Raw genomic sequence first — 16,851 nt, forward strand, 5'->3', positions numbered from 1 at the left:
GCACAAGAATATAATCTGCCTCTGTGTGTGTGTGTGTGTGTGTGTGTGTGTTTGCTGGGGCATTGTGCCTCCAGTGAAGGGTGAAGTGGTCCATCAGCTCTTTCTCAGTGGTCTGTCAGCGCAGATGGAGACAGCGCAGTCAGCCAGTGTTGCTGAACTGTAGCTTGTCTGACAACACAGACAAGACGAAGAGATGAAAACACACACACTCACACACAGTCGACAGTAACGACATCACCTTTTGTCTAATCTCCATACACAATACCTCTAATCTGCTGATGGCACAAATTATTACAGAATGTTTAAAGGATCACACAGACAGCTGTCTTCCTGTTGCACACGATCCCTCGGTTCTCTTTATGAATCAGAGATTGATGCTCTGTAGGAGTGTTACTGTGTCCTGAATTTATTATGAAACACAATATATAACACATGGAAAAGATATATATGATTCATGGGATGACATTTGGCGACAGTAGTGAATGCAATAAGCGCATTTTCTTCAAATACATCACTTCATAGCTCTAAAAATACCTTAAATAATGCAAACTGGATATATTATTGACAACCATGGTACTGTTTCAAGACAAGACAAGACAAGACACGAGGACGATTTTTTTCTGTACTGGAATACTGGCTGAGACGGTACTTTCTATGTTGTGCAGTGATCCACAGCTTCATCTCTCAAAAACTCATAAACTTGATCCACTTGCAACTTTGTTTTCTATAAAGATAACATTTTAACTTTTGTAACATAGCTCAAGTTTGAATATAAATGCTTTATACTTTGGATCCTTGAGAGTGCAAATTTGCCTGCTTGGCACACGGGTCTTCTATTTTAATGAGAACAGAGAGTTTTTGTTGCTGTGCAGATGTTTAGTTGATCCTGGCTCTGAACTCACTTTGCATCTTTCTGTTTCTCAGTATATTTTGCACACACGAAAAGATCTAAACGTTGAATGATATGAGCCAGATAAAGGACTTTCTATATCCTGACATATCCATCTGAGAAGAGAAGAGACAGATATTTTGTTATTAGCCCTTGAACAACAAAGTGTTTTTCACTGTATGTGTATGTACCTCCATCCTCATAATTTCCCTGATAGCAGAGTCAAACTCCAGGGAGTTGTTGTAGTCCACTGTCATGACATGAGGTCTGCCGATGTACTGCTCTGCATACGGGTGCTGGGAGAATACCTACAGAAAACACAGACGGGACCTACAGTAAGAGCTCTAAGGCAGGGTAGCTAATTCCTACGCTTTTGGTGAGAGACACCTGATTTCAGTCTTTGTCTCATACTCTCATGCAGCTTGAACAAATCTCAAATTAGAATAGTCTCTCAGGAAGCCTTAGCGCTCCTCCTTCATGAAAACAAAAATAGGTTAAACAAGTTGGTCTGTGCACAAGACAAAGACTGAACATCAAACATTTTCCACATTTCAGCACCAACAACTGTCCATAAACATCACAGAGAGCGCAAAGGACAAGAAAACTTTGACAGAGAGCACACACAGACCTCTGAAAAATCCGAAAACACCTGACATGCATTTTCAGCTTTGATTCAACAACAACAACAACAGGACGCATATGAGTTCTGTGTGCATGTACTGTATGTACATTATGTACATATTTATTGATAGAATTATAAATTATCCCCACGTGGAGACAGGATCGATTCGAAAAGACAGAAAATAACATTGTGTACATTTCTACACTTTAGACAGGTCAGCTGTCACATAAAATCCCAGTTTAATCTTTTGTTCTCAGTTTGACTCCTGAGCTTCATCACAGCTATCTGGACATTTTTTTTTACTGTTATTAAGAAGTCTGATCTGTTTACAAATGTTAAAAAAAAAAAAAAAAAAAAAAAAAATAATAAAACATTTTTTTGTGTGTTTTATCATCTCATAGCAGAATATGTGCAGTAATGTCATTATTGTGCTTCCAGAAACTACATATAAAATTTGACTTTTGTAATCATTAAAGTAACTATCAAATAACTGGGGACATGCTGCCTAGAAATAGTGGAAAGGCAAAGGTTATTGTTTATTATTTATTTTGGGATATTATTGCAGTGTAGGACTTTACATGTGAACATTCCCTCAGATTCACTTCTATAATTATTAGAAATCAAAATACATAAAATGCATTTCCTCCTATCTACTCAGATAATTAATTAAATATTCACTAGCTGATGGTGGGAAGAAAAAAACATAACGAACTTACCTCTCGAGACGTGGGCTTGCCTCTGAAAAACTCATGATTTAATGAGCTGTGAGGCGGGTGGAATTTGGGCTGTAGGAAAATGCAACCATTAGCTATTGCTTCGAGAGGAGCTGGGCCTTCGTAGGGGAAACCGAAACCAATGAAGAGCTAGAAAAGAAACAATCAGAAATAGTTGAATGTTTATAGATCATTTACAGTGGTGTGCCATGTACCGTGCATTTGCCAAAACCAGTTTCTGAAGAAATTTAAGAAATACATCGTGTAGGCCTGTAAGAATGAAGCTGCAGATGAAGAATCCGTGTTCACTGTGAATGACAGTAGTTGTGCGGATTCAGCAGATAAAGTATGTGTGCAGGTAATGTTTTCTTCAGTCTTGCCTTGGCCTTGCGCAGTAGTTGCTGGAGCTCATGTTGGGGCAGTAGGCCGTGGTTCTTCACAAAGGCAGGAACCTCTGGAGGTCTCTGGGTCTCATAGTACACTGTGCCGTGGACTTCCATGTACCTGTGGAGAATCTGCAGGAAACCCTCCTTACCCTGCTGGAAGAGGAGACAAAGATTGGGTTGGTGAGATCAGCAGTGAGGAGACAAGACAGAAGGGTGGATGCAAAAAGAGCTGTTCAGAGAAGAAGAGCACAGTGAGAAACATGAATCTGAAATTGTGTGTACCCTGTGCTGAGTCTTTTTTGTTTTTTATCCTTGTGTAAGCTGTCTGAGAGTGTAGCTGTCAAGTTTTGATATCATTTTGTGAGTATCTCTTAGCATTCAAGACTTTGTTTCTCATTGACATAAAAAAACCTCTTTTGTATTCAGAAACAACACATTGACACACAATGAGGTCCCTGGCCATTCCATTACTTCTGACCCTGAGATGCAGAATCTGCTTTTGTAGAGGTTTAGTATTGAAAGTTCAAAAAAGAAAAATCATCTGTCCTTGATATCGACAGACAGTTTACTAAAAGAAACATTCATTTGAGCAGAGAAAAAGGACTGCCATTAAACTCAAATAGGTCTCTTTGTTACAGTATAATTGCACTGGGGATTATGTGGGTATGACATGCAATAAAGCATTATTTGCACTTACTCACAGCTGTGTATTCATCTCTGCTTATTTTCTCCAAAATATAAGTCAAGTTTGAGCATGATGGCTGGGAGAACAAAAACCAACTAGCATCAGTTAACAACCAAAACTTAATCATGTGAATGGAGCGTAACCTCGACCGGAGTATTGACCAGCCAGCTGGTGTTAAGTAGCTTACTGTATCCTTCTGTGCCGTGGCCCCCCCGCAGAGCCATAATTGGAGGCTGTAGCAATCGATAGCTTCCTCTGTGAGGATTTTCCCAGCCAATTAGGAGATTAGCTCAAGCGCTAAGTGCAGCAGACAACGACAATGAATTAGCAGGAGAAACACAGCCAGGGAAGAGCGCAGATTCCATAGCTTGCACTTGCGATTCTTTGTCTCGCTGTGTGTGTGTCCAAGTTAACTCTCTCAATGTGCATTGGATTAGGAGTGGTAATAAGTATGTTCTGCTGTGCTGGTTTTTGTCTCTCACCTCATTTCCTGTAATGCAGTTTTAAAAAGGGCTTGGAGTCCATTAACATGTTGATTTGTGCTTGCATGACATGTTAAGAGATACAAAAAGAAAGCAGGACTACTGAGCTGTACCAAACATAGTTACTCTTCCTTGTGATGTATTACACAGCTGGTAGTATTATATGTGTGATCCTCATCCTCAGACTGTATGTTCTTTTCACAAGAAAAGATGTTTGAAGGATTTAAGTCTAATCAATGCATATGGTGAACATAATGTTGTGTTATGTAATGTTTGCTGTGGGAGGTAAGGTGTAAACTTCCCTAAATCCACTAAGAGTCATTTCCTTACAACTGATAGCACAAGACTATCTGCTACACTGTGAAGAAATACTACATAGCCGACATGCTGTTGTAGATGTGAAGTTGCATTTATATCAAATTGATGAAATGGTAAAAAACAATTGCATTTTAATTGCATTTTGCGGTTGTACTAAACATGGAGGTGTAACATATAACCAGGTCAGATATAAACATGTTTACTTCTGCCCTTCCTCAACACCCCCCACAACTCTATAGCCTCCCAGCTTTACAAGCCAGTATGAATGTGACCTAAGTGCTACCATTTAAGTCAACAGTCATTTAGTTCAAACTCTGCATAATCCTGCCTGCTCACTGCAGACTGTCAACCATTCAGAAAAAGTCGCTGCCTCACAGTCCACCAGGTGTACTTACTTTCTGCTAACTCTGAAATATTTAAAAAAAAATTTAATTTTGCCTTTTATTGAATAATTATGTAAAGTTTGAAAATATGTAAAAGGGAGCACGCGAATGACATGCAGCCAATGTTCAGCCAGCCAGAAGTCAAACCAGGGACTTGGCAGCGAAGGGCATTTTCACCCATGTGCTATGAACCCTAATCAGGACAGAATAATTTCAGTTTTTTGGATATGCATAAGCTGTGAGATGGACATAACAGGATATTTGGTGAAAGTAACAGGCTCTTACCTGAAGCTAATGAGCATCCAGGCAGGGATAATAATGGTCCGCCACAAGACAGAAAGAAACAAAAAGAGAAAAGTAAATCCAGACACAATTGCACATAAACAACACTGCAACAATGGTTGAAACAAAAAAGAAAGAGGAGGCAAAAATTAGACATGGCATTTTCTGCCCTTTTCACCAAGCCTTTTCAGATTATTGTTCTTTCATAACCCCTCATCGCTCTTTTAAGCTCGTCTATTTCACAAGCAAGAACTATAAAGGCATCCAGGGAATTGTGCAGACAGACAGCAGAAAGAAATGGCAGCGAAAACATCTTTATATCCATTTTTACAGTGGAGGCATTGCAACTGTGCTTCTCCACATTATGCAAATGAACAAGCAGGCTGCTTTTGAGAGGGAGATTGCCTGTAAAGTAAAGCTGCACAGTAATGTGTATATAGAGCTGCATGAACCTGAACTATAATAGTGCAAATAGCAAGGTATGAAATACGATGCATATGGTCTTAACTATTGTGTGAATGTGTGTGTTGGCATACATCAACACTAAAACAAACATACTTTTACCAGTGATAATGTTTTGTGAACTTTAGATGTAAGGATACTTCTTCTTCATGCAAAACCATCAGGAGGCATCTGATCTGAATATCTGACCAGATGACAATAAATAAACAGCCAGACTCACAAAGAACAATCTTCAGTGACCAAAAGGAATCCTGTAACTCATAGTATGACTCCCACTGAACCGTGATCTCACCATCATGAAGTAACAGAGCAGCTCTGACCTGAGTATGTGTAAGCGTTGATCGCTGTAATAGTACCTTATGCTCAAATCAGTCCAGGAAATGGGAAATAGTAATTCAGCATCAGTTATTAAACAGGACATTTAATCTTAGTGCATCACAGCTCTGTTGAAAAAGTCAAATGACTGGTTACAGTCTGTGGAAGAATTTCAAAATGTGGAAATTGTGGAAAGCGTTGTGGTTCTGGTGGCATCCAGTGAACGTCAGATATCACATCTACAGCCACTTCAGCAATTACCTGAAAACATTAAATAATAACTTTGTCTTAGCTTATGTGCACATGTTGCCTCTGTTGATTCCCCATAAGACCGAGTGCAAATCTTACAAATGCAAAATTTTTTTTGCTGAAGATGGAAGTGGGCCGCCAAAAAATAAACTACAGGTTCGTGGATTTAGCACTAACTAGAAGTCAATAAATTAAGTTGACAAGAAGATTAAAGCGAGTTCCTGCAGTACAAAAGCAAAGGATGACTAAGAAGGAAAAGAACTGAAATTTGTTGCTACTAATGTGCAAAATATTAATATATAACAGGCACAAATCTGACATCTCTGGGTTGTGGCGACATAGCGGCCCCATTCTCCTTGGTCAGTGTTAGGCCTCTTTTAAGGATAAAACACTCCATTCTGCACAGATTAAACAAGATACTTTCAACAAGTGCAATAAATGTGTACTTACTGCACTAGGATAACTGTAACTCCAGTAAATGTAATCGTAATTCCTCTGTGTTATTACTTACCATTTTCCCTGTGGGTCAGGAACAGACACAAAATCAATGGAAGTCTTTAGTGTGTGGGGGTAAATGGTCAGAATGTTTGCGAGTGCAGGCGGGAGCAGACACACTATTTGCATCGTTAGAAATCCAGAGGAGGTGATTAGGAGCACAATTAAGAAAACAGTCCCAAGCAGGATTCTATTTTGAAGTCTCAAAAATGCTATCTGGGACAGCTCTTCAAAAGCTGTAGATCACGGAAGAAATGTGGCAAGTTCTCCAAGACACTAAAAACAACGGTTCTCGAAGCACCTTGAAAAATCGCTAAGAAGTTTCACTACAGAAGAACTGGTGCTGCTTTAAAGGTTACACCAAATACTGACTGCTTGCTGAAAAATGTATTAAGTTCACCGATTAATGAAAACATTTATGTTTAGTCTGGTTTTGTCTAAAACATTTGCACAATATTGTGTACTTGTATCTAGAAGATGAGATGCAATGTATACATTTGCAGGGTTGCATCCTATATACATCCAAGGATATGTGCATGAATATGTGCATTTGCAAGGCTACCTTTACATATATGTAAATATGTGTAATAGTTTATGCGTTTGCTGTATAAACGTCTGTGTCCTCCAGGAAATTCTTTATGGTTTTTGAATGGAAACATTCTAGAGGAGCACTACACAAAAGATTAACCGTAACAGAGACTTACTAAGACAGCTTTCAGTTTGCTACTATTGTAGAGAGGAAGCAACCCCTTGCCAAAGTAAGCTTTTGTACAAATACAGGATCTGTAGCATCAGCTGAATGTTATTTTGTGTATTTTGTGTGTGTGTGTGTGTGTGTGTGTGTGTGTGTGTGTATCATTGTCTGTACCTTCCACATGCTGGCCTCTTTCCCGTACACTACAGCCATGTTGTTGACTTTGTTCTGCTGGATGCTCCTCTTCTCCGTTTCATTCAGCTCCTCCGAAACAAAGCCCATGAATGAGTTGTCTGGTGTGTGAGCTGAATGTGTGTCAGTGTATGTGTGTGAGCAGCAAGGGAAAGTAGTAGTAAGTGGAGGGAAAACAAAACACAAAGAGGGAAGGAGAGAATGGGAGAAAGAAAATTTGCATTGTTACTGATAAGGCTGGAAAAAAGGAAAAGAACACCATGGCTCAGTTCAATGGCTCAGTCAGTGTGATTATTGCCACTTTTAGTATTATGAACAGTGACCGTCATAAAGCCAGCTGCTGTTGGCTATGTGAGTCCTGTATTTTACATGACTTTTTGCATTTTACAGAAACGAGACCAGGTACACTTATGATTTCATAGCTATTAACTGTAAAAACGGTATTTATTGTACCCTCACAGTTGCAGACTATTTTTATTTTTATGGTATTCAGTATCATGCATTGAATAAATGGCAGCTCTTCTTGCTCTCTTACAAGTATGGAGCAGTTAATAAAGGTTGACTCAGTCATTACAGCTCTGGACAGTGCGAAACGTGGCCATCTAGAGAGGGCCACATATCGACGATATAATGATCCTGCTGTTGAGTGCCAACTACACAGTGGTGAGAGCTGAATGTGAGAGAGGAGGAGAGTTAAGCAATGTTTCAGTCAGGAAGTGAAGAGACACAGTAAAGAGGGGTTTTGAAAAAGCAGATCAGACATATTGTGTAGCATGTAACAGAAAAAGAAGAACAGAGGAGATAAAGCACAGATACAACTTGAAGGGATGCTAGAAGCTGTGCTGCTGCTGAAAATAGCTGCGTTAAACACATTGCTCCAAATTAATGTGAACAAGCAGCCAGACCTGTCAAAGAAAGTGAAAACGCTGGAGTCATTTCATCGTATTTAGGATGACTGTCAGTTGATGACAGGTCTGTGTGTGTATGCAAAAATACAAACTTGAACTGATGAAGAATTCTACATATAATGTGCAAGTCAACACAATGAATTCTTTAAAGCGTAGTTATATTGACAGCGTGTGTAGCATACAATCAAAGTGAGTTAATGAAAGTTGAGGAAGTGAATTTGTTCTTACGGAACATGGTCATGTACTGTCTGGCGTTCAGGTTCCAGTAACCCCAGTTGGTCCGGTAGCCGTGCAGGGTTGCGTACTCCTCATGATTGTATGCTGGCTCCGTCCCAAATGTGTCAATCACTCGGATATGACATCTGTAAAGGTGCAACACAACCTCTTTTATACATTCATGCTGTGAAAGCTCAGCTTGTGTAAGCACATATATAATTACAGCTATATTATACAGTATTATTCAGCCGTCAGAAACCGCTTTTGCATCAGTTATGGAGGCTTCATATCAGGGAATATAATTTGATTGTCTTTGTATATTGTTGTATGTACTGTGTTAGTAAAATGCTCATGTATTGCTTATAAATGCTTCATAGACAGTTGGCAGTAATTAAAATATTGTGAACCGAAGAGTGTGATCCTCACACATTATTTTTACATTTTATGCTGTTTGTTGCTTTCTTCAGTTGCGTTAACAGTAATTTTATCTTTAACATGACATCATCTTAGGTCTTACCAAGAAAATCTGACATTTCATCAATCTCCATCACAGCATAATTACTTCTTTACCATTGTACCTCAGACGTTGTCCCATATGGTATAAATTACTAAGATTGTGAGCAAAAATTTGAATGTAAAGTGCAGCACAAACTTGCCCTGCTCTTTCATGTTAGCAAATCGTGCCATGTGTGGTATAAATCATTCTGTTCGCAGCTTTCATGAGAAGCTTAAGGCACTAATAGCATAGAATGGTAACAATAATCAGTCTAGATATTAGGGTAAACTGATTAGATAGACTAAATAATTTATTTTTAAAAATACAAACAAATAAAAAACTAAACAGAACCATAGGTAGACTGTACTTCATGCTGGTAATACACTATACGATGATAGTAATATGCTATATTACAGCTGCAAATTATCAGTCTTAAAAGATAATACAGTACATATAGTACAGACAGTACTTGAAAATTAGCATAATGGAGAACAATAACAGTATTTTGTAGCTGCAGGATTGTTGAAACTGAAAAACTGAAAAAACAGAGAAGCAGTCAAATAACCAAAATAAAAACGGCAACCAGCAGTGTGGGAGGTTTGACATGGGAATGACAACAAAAATATATTTTCATTGCTTTTAGAGGTTGGAGTTGCAATAGGCTGCTGATAGCATTTCCAGGTGAACGCTTTAAAGCAGAGCACTGAAGCACAGCTGAACTTCAGAATCATTCAGGCACGCACATGCAGGTGCACATACACGTGGACATACTCTTTAATACACACACACATGGGCGCACACGCACACACACTTACAAAGCTCACTATGCCCTTGTCCACACCAGTCACTGCGTTCAATCTGGCCTGTCTGTGAGCTCAGGGGGATTAGCAGAAACTAAACGGGTCAGACTCCACTTCCTCAGCATTGAGACTCTTTCTTGGCAGACAACTTTGTGTGTGTGTGTGTGTGTGTGTGTGTGTGTGTCTGTGTGTGTGTCTGTGTGTAAAAGAGGAAGAGTCTGTCCAATAAAAAACATTCTGATGATCTGAAGTGCACTTCAAAGCTAATTTCCTTTCATACCTGTTTAATAAAGTCAGAGACCATTTCCAGGCTTTGTAGCTGTACGCTGGTAACTATTTCCACATGCTAACAGTTTGGCCTTTTGTTGGCTTGATCAGACAGGTTAGTAGAGAGGCAGACAAGAAAATAGGGAAAACAATGGTCAGGGAAGGAAGGTCGTGAGCTGGAATCAAACCCAGGCTGCTGCGTTGGGAACTATAGCCCCTGTTTATGTGTCGCCCACTCAACCTGTTGAGCTACCTGGGCATCCCGTGCTAAAATTTTAATATGATTACATGTCACAATTCAAATATTTTTAGAAACTGCATCATGGAGCTGTGAAGCTACCGCCTGCAGAAAACCACCGTGCCAACGTCTTTAGCTGCCAAATGACCATCCCTCACCTTTCACGTCTTAGCAACCCCACTGACAATTTTCTTATCAGATGACATTTGTTACCATGACATCAGTTCCTCACTACAATAAAGGTGTTTTTTCGTGGCTTTGTCTTACGGCCCGCTGGTGCTGCTCACAGAGGAGAAATTGGTTTCCTCTTATGATGGATTTCTTCCTGTAAACTTGTAAATGGTGTGTTGTCATCCTTGCGTTTTGATTCTCATAAACACACAGCAAAACCTTTTTGGGTAACTTATCCCGTCAGTTTGGCAATGCAAGCTTAACAATGAGGAGGTGTTTGATCTTTTGTCTTTAAAACACCTCCAACAATTGTTAATAAGGATAATTATTAATAGTGGCAGTGGTGTGTTTGACATCCTGTCATAGTATGAACCAAACAGAACAGAGAAGGGTGGGTTTTTGTTGTTTGTTTGTGTCTTATTAAAATCTCATGAGCTTTAATGCTGAGACAATAAAAAAAAAAAAAAAAAAATCCCTTCAGGACATTTTATTCTTGTTGAAGACAAGGTGACACCTCTGTCTTGTTTGACACTTATCAGTGTTTATTCGGGGCACTGAGGATGAAATCCTGCAGCAAACGCTATGTGTCTCTCTGTAAGGGTCACGGAAAGCCGACAATGAATTATTAATTTAAAAAAAACCTGTTGCTTCCATTTGTCTCTGCCCTGGTCTTCCTTCCTTCCTCCCTCTCTCCAACCTGCGCTATCACATATCACCAGCTCTGAAAGGGTGAAAATGTTTCCGCCACCAGATAAGAGGTCCCGAAGGGAGGAGGAAAAAGTGAAAGAAGAGGGCATAAGCGGAGGAGTAGCTGAGCTGAATCTCTATCGGGAGATCAGAGCGTGGGACTAATCTGGGTTAAACGGCTGCTCAGCAAGGCTCAACAGTCCTCTGGGGGTGAGGGGCGAATAGGGCAGGGTGGCACACTTTAACCCTCAGTCTGGAGATGTAAATGTCAGGCGTTAGAAGATTGCAGCGAACAACAGCATTAACTTTAAAACTGAGCTCGAGCACTTTAGAAATAAATGCAACCCATCATTCAGCAATAACATGCCCAACTTATGTAAAATGTGAATGCATTTAACTTGATGATTATCTGAAATAAATCACAGTTAATCAAACCTGAGTGATTCTTTGAGAAAACAGAATAAGTCCTTGAAATTTCATGCATACTGTCACAGATATAATCAGCATCCTCCATGTTCTCTTTCCTCTAATAAAATTTTGACTGATGTTAATTTTTTGTTTACACATTGTTAACAATACTACTGTTTCAACATGCTGCTCACTCCTGCGTAGAAAACGTTGTCATAGCAACAGTCAAGTTATAATGATCACCTGTTTGAATAGAATTGGACATTAGTAGTCAGCTGGTAGCCAAGCAGATGATAAATGAGCCAGTGATTGTAAAGTATCAGTGAAGCAGCTGATGCCAAACTTGTGTAGCTTTGGTAATCCGAGCTGGTATCTCTTTGTGTTTGTGTGACACCTGCGTTTAGAGAAAAAGCTAGCGGGGTTAGTTCCATCCCTCAGACTCTCAGTGCGGCACCACACCACGCAGACATCTACGCACAACTCCAGTTCAAATACAGATCTTTTCAATAACTCTCAATTGGCTCATTGCCTGATTAAAGTGGCACAGTCCCAATGTTAAAGCATTTTAATTTGCCAACTGAGTCTGTGCCTCCGGTCCAGAGATTGTTCAAATAGAAGGGGGTAGAGATTTGTTACCCAACATGCTGCCAGCAAACCATTCGTCACACATTTTCCCACATCAGTGCACCACACCCAACACAGCGATAATGTGAGATGCAAGATATTCTTTTACTGCATGAGTGAGAGCATTGCGCTGCAGGGTTATTGGTTGATTGTGCCGAGTTTACTGCGGTCGACCCAGAGGCCTCTGCTGTCTCTCTCTTTGTCTCCAGTCTCAGTCTCTCTCTGTTTCTCTTGTTTGCTTCACTGAGGAATGAGAAACAATCGCAGCTTTAGAGAAACTGGATGATGCATCTGAGAGCATTGCATTCAGTTATTTAAATACAAAATTTCGCTGGTATGTCTTCTTCAATGAGATGTGTTTTTTCTTGTCTGGGTCACGAGAATCATGAAATTCAGTGTCTGATGACTGATTTTATTTCATTATTACATAATGTAACTCTGTGTCTAAGGCAGTTGTTTTTACAGTGGTAACTGTGTATGTACAGTTGTGAGCTAAAGTTTACTTGTAGAGACCATGTATCTCATGGCAGTCTTGAGTTTCTAATGAGTTCTATAACTCTGGATTTTCTATGATGGGACCATTAGGTCACATGCCTCTTTGTCACACACAAAAAAATCATGCATTTTGGTTCTTTCACAGATTTATTTGATAATACTTAAAAACCCTAAAACAGATGATTTGGGGGATCTATAGCTGCTTTGAAATGGTTACTACCAAGTTACTTTCCTGTCTTGTTCAAGTCAAGGATTTGCTTTTTGTGATCTTTGCTGAGCTCCTCAGATGTTCCCTTTGTTTAGTGACTGAATCTAAAGAGAGTTTCATAACTAAATTGGCTGAGAGGAGTCACTAGCTGTAGTCAATCATAATCACTCATGAGAAGTTAAGAGGCCATGTGACGAAGAAAATTAAAAAAACACATCTTTCTACATCACCAAAACTGAAAATCAATTTGCTGAGTGTATATTTTTGACCAAGCAGATTTAGTCATATTTCCAGAAGACCTATAATAAATCTATGAAAGACCCACCAAAATGCATGACTGTTTGTTTGTGTGTGTGTGCGTGTGTGTGTGTTTCAGTGATAACATCATAGAAAATTGAGAGTTATAGGAGTCACTGGAAACTCAAGACTGTCATAATATACATGGTCTTTACAAGTATATGTAAACTTTTGTTTGTGACAGTAACATATAATACCATATAATCTTAGAATGAATAGGTATGTATACACCAGCATAACATACACTGTCAACATGCTCCAGTATTATTTAACAAACTAGTCTTGACAGTACAAATCAGTGACTGCGTATATGTTGCAGTCTTTTAGTAACATTTCTGTTAATACACAGCTTTAAGAACTGTGTTGCTAGTGATCAAAGTCTTCCATTAAGAGTAATTAGGTATTAAAACTTTAAATACAAACTAAATTAAAACACAGACCATGTGACCTTGTACTGTACAAATGCAGGTTAAACTGGCATGTGCAGTAGCACACTAGAAATAAAGGCACAACAAAAGTAGTTAATATGTGCTACAGGCAGTGTTTTCATTATTCAGATGTTACACAGTGGAGCTTTAAAGCACAGTGATGCACAAAACTCCTCTGTCCATGTATCATTTATCCTCCATTATAGTACAAGCACTGTTGCATGCCTTGAGTCTTAGTCAGGTTTTTGTTTTTGTGCTGTTCCAGGTCTCCCCTCTCTGGATATCTCCTCCAATCCGCCTCTATCAGAGCAGTGACCTCAGCACGCAGAGGAAATCAATATGCTAGTCCTATTATCAGATGAGGGCGTGTGATTTAAGACTATCTCCTATCAGCTTTCAGCATCTTTACCAGCAACACACATGCAGCTGATACACCCTGGCACGCACACACACACACACACACACACAACCCACCGGACAGGACAGCACTGTGCTGTTCAGGCATAATAAATGAATGTGGACGTTGGTGGGAACATAAAACAAAAGTAATTAAAGGGAGCTGAAGGGCCCCAAAGCTCAGAGCGCTTGATTAATGATTTCTTTCGCCAGGCAAGACTCTAGCAGACCAGACAAGGAGAAAGAGAGAGAGAGAGAGAGAGAGAGGTGAATAGGTATGTCATTGACCTATTCTCAACCTCCAGGGGGTTGTGGAATTGGTGGGTTAAGATGAATGCATGAAGCAGTGAGGCACAAAGAGGCAACACTGTAGAGGTGAAAGACAAAAGAAATGTGTGGTTTTTTTTGTTTGTTTTTTTTTACGATAAAACAGATGAACTGTGTATGTTACATATCACCTCCCTGATTGTAAATCTGAGTAAAAATCTTTCAAGCTTGTTGCACGGTAACAAATGTTCTCCCGATTCTCCAAATTATTTAAGATCTCGCGCATTCTTTTTCATATATTTGAAATCACGAAAGCGAATCCTCTCGTGAAAGCCAATATTGATGTTCTTTGTTCCATCTGTATTACTGAAACATTCAGTGCATTCTTTCACCGCGAGCAACTGCACAGACAAAAGACTGTCTCCTGCAAACACGAAACGTCACATCCTGTTAGGAACAACAGAAATCAAGACTCGGCAACGGTAATGACGGAGCGACGAACTGCTGACCTCAGCAAGCAATTAGGTGCTGACTGCTGTCTGGTGGAGAAGCAGGCTTGTGGGTGTGTGAGAGACGAATCGTGAGAGACAGCAAAACAGGTTGTGTGCTGGGAAAATGGCTTCACAGCCCACCAGTAATGCATTTTTCCCGCTCATAATTGGATTTTAAAAATACATGGAGTGGCCCTTTATATGTGGTGCTAGGTTGATTCCAGCTTCCTGTTTTGTGGCCTCTCTCTCATCATCTCTGTTCTCTCGGCTCTTCTTTGATGCCATCTTTGCAAGCAAGTTTTATCTCTTGCTCCTTCTCTTTTTCCACTTTCAGTTGGCCCTCTGTTCACATATGCCTCTCTCCTCTTTTACCTTTCGTTGCTGCTCCTTTGTGCTGGTTGTCAGAACAAGGAAAGCAAAATGTGAATTGCTATCAGCATATACAGGGGGTCGACAAACATGCCAATTTTCTGGACCAGGAAACATGAGAGCGGGGCAGAGGGGGGTGGCTGCCAGCTGGTTTTAAGGGGCTGGAGAGGACAGGGCTGAAGTTGGACTTCCAATTTTATTTGTTTGTTGTGATTTCATATGGCTCTACTCTGCAGAGATGTGCTGCTTTTTTTTCTTTTTTTTTAAAGCACCGTGGCACTTTAAGTTCTTGTTTTGGGTATTTATGTTTTGTTGCCTTGGTCTCATGACTGTCATGGCCTACTTTTTAAATTGTGGAATCTTTGTAGCAATGTCAAAAGCCATTAAGCACACTTTTCTAAGAACACAAAAAATCTCTCACTCTAATCTTTGTTCTTTCTCATGTGGCAGATGTCTTCAGTTTTTTTTCCCCATGCCTTACTATTTCTTCTTCTTTTTGTGTTTAACCACCTCGCTCCTGACGGCAAGGAGCCTGTGGGTGCATTCAAACAGTAATAATACGCTGCTGAAATAGGGTTTGATTGGAAATTGGTGCAAGGATGAACTGATGTTTATGTTTGTGTGCATGCATACATGTTGATCTGTCAATATCTGATATGTCTTCAATCTCATGCTATAGGTGCTATAAATTTTTATTTTTATATTATTGCTCTATGGAGGAATGGTCATGATGTGTGTGCAGGGAATGATACTATTCCACTACATCACAATGTGCAACATCGTATGTATTTGACACGGTCTTTTAACTGGATAGAGATGATTGGCTAGAGGTAGACAAACTGCTTATGTGTGTGTATGTGTGTGTGTGTGTGTTTGTGCATCTGTGTGTTTGTGTGACAAAATGAGAGTGTGATTTTGACAAGCACAATGAGTTATAGTCAGACATCTGGAAAGAGACATGTACACCTTATTACCAGCAATAATTAATCCATAAACACAGCCAATAAACCCACTTGGCTGCCTGGAAAATTGCTGACACACACCTCCACACTTAAAAACACACACGCACACATTCAAACATACACGGTGAGAAAACACAGAGACATAAACTTACGGCCACCTGCGCACACACAATGTAATGCACATCCACTCACTTGTGTTTCTTCAGCGAGAGTCCCATGTGTTGCTTCATCTGCTGCAGGCCGTGGTAGTCGGTGTAGATCAGGTCAAAGGGCAGCGGACCAGTGAGTGGGCAACTGCCTCTGCCTGGGGGCACACCGAGGAACCTGCAGCACACACACAAATAAAAGACTCGGTTTATCCAAGCAGAGAAACATGACAGACAGAAAAAAGAAGATTCGCTCCAAAAACACTGCCAGAACAGGGGCAGCGCTCCAGCCTACATCTATGCATTCATTATTAACTCACACAAAAACATTTCAGTTTGCTTTTGTTACAGAGGGGAAGGGTAAGGGAAGGTGAACATATTGTGTTGTTAGCTGGGAGTCAAATGCATTCACTGACGGGTGAAGTGCGAGTACTGTGGGTTTTGGAACTTCTTTCTTACATCTGCTCACAATGAAAATTTGTATTATGTTTTTGTGTGTTTTTCTGTTGCATGTTAAAGCTGGGATAGGTAGCATTTTGTATGTCACTGAGCAAAAAGTCCATAATAATCTCTCAGCATATTGTAGTTAAAGTAGTCGAAGAGGAAATTAAACTTCTGCACTGTTAACATAATTCTATTTCAGGCTTATTATGTCTTCCTGAACAAAAATATTCAAAGAAACTAAATGTAAGTCTTTATCAGTTTGGTGCTTTCACATCACTTGATCCCTTGACTTTTCATCTGGCAGTATAATCTGGTCAAACCAATTTGCCCAGAACTTTTAAGTAGCAGAATGAAACCAGGAATATG

At 39.8% G+C, this 16,851-nt stretch overlaps 1 protein-coding gene across 2 annotated transcripts in view; it reads right to left on the reverse strand.

Annotated features, from left to right (window-relative positions):
- Nucleotides 1–16,851, reverse strand: part of LOC111564240 (alpha-1,6-mannosylglycoprotein 6-beta-N-acetylglucosaminyltransferase B-like) — a 161,116-nt gene that overhangs the window by 8,893 nt on the left and 135,372 nt on the right. For both annotated transcript variants that reach the window (XM_055010232.1, XM_055010233.1), the window contains exons 9-14: nucleotides 16,088–16,219; nucleotides 8,304–8,437; nucleotides 7,150–7,280; nucleotides 2,605–2,763; nucleotides 2,228–2,374; nucleotides 1,081–1,197 (exon numbers count right to left, since the gene is read on the reverse strand). In XM_055010232.1, coding sequence (XP_054866207.1) covers nucleotides 1,081–1,197; nucleotides 2,228–2,374; nucleotides 2,605–2,763; nucleotides 7,150–7,280; nucleotides 8,304–8,437; nucleotides 16,088–16,219 — 820 coding nt within the window. The remainder of the gene's footprint in view (nucleotides 1–1,080; nucleotides 1,198–2,227; nucleotides 2,375–2,604; nucleotides 2,764–7,149; nucleotides 7,281–8,303; nucleotides 8,438–16,087; nucleotides 16,220–16,851) is intronic.

This window comes from Amphiprion ocellaris, chromosome 4 (assembly GCF_022539595.1).
Source record: "Amphiprion ocellaris isolate individual 3 ecotype Okinawa chromosome 4, ASM2253959v1, whole genome shotgun sequence".
Lineage (NCBI taxonomy): Eukaryota > Metazoa > Chordata > Actinopteri > Pomacentridae > Amphiprion > Amphiprion ocellaris.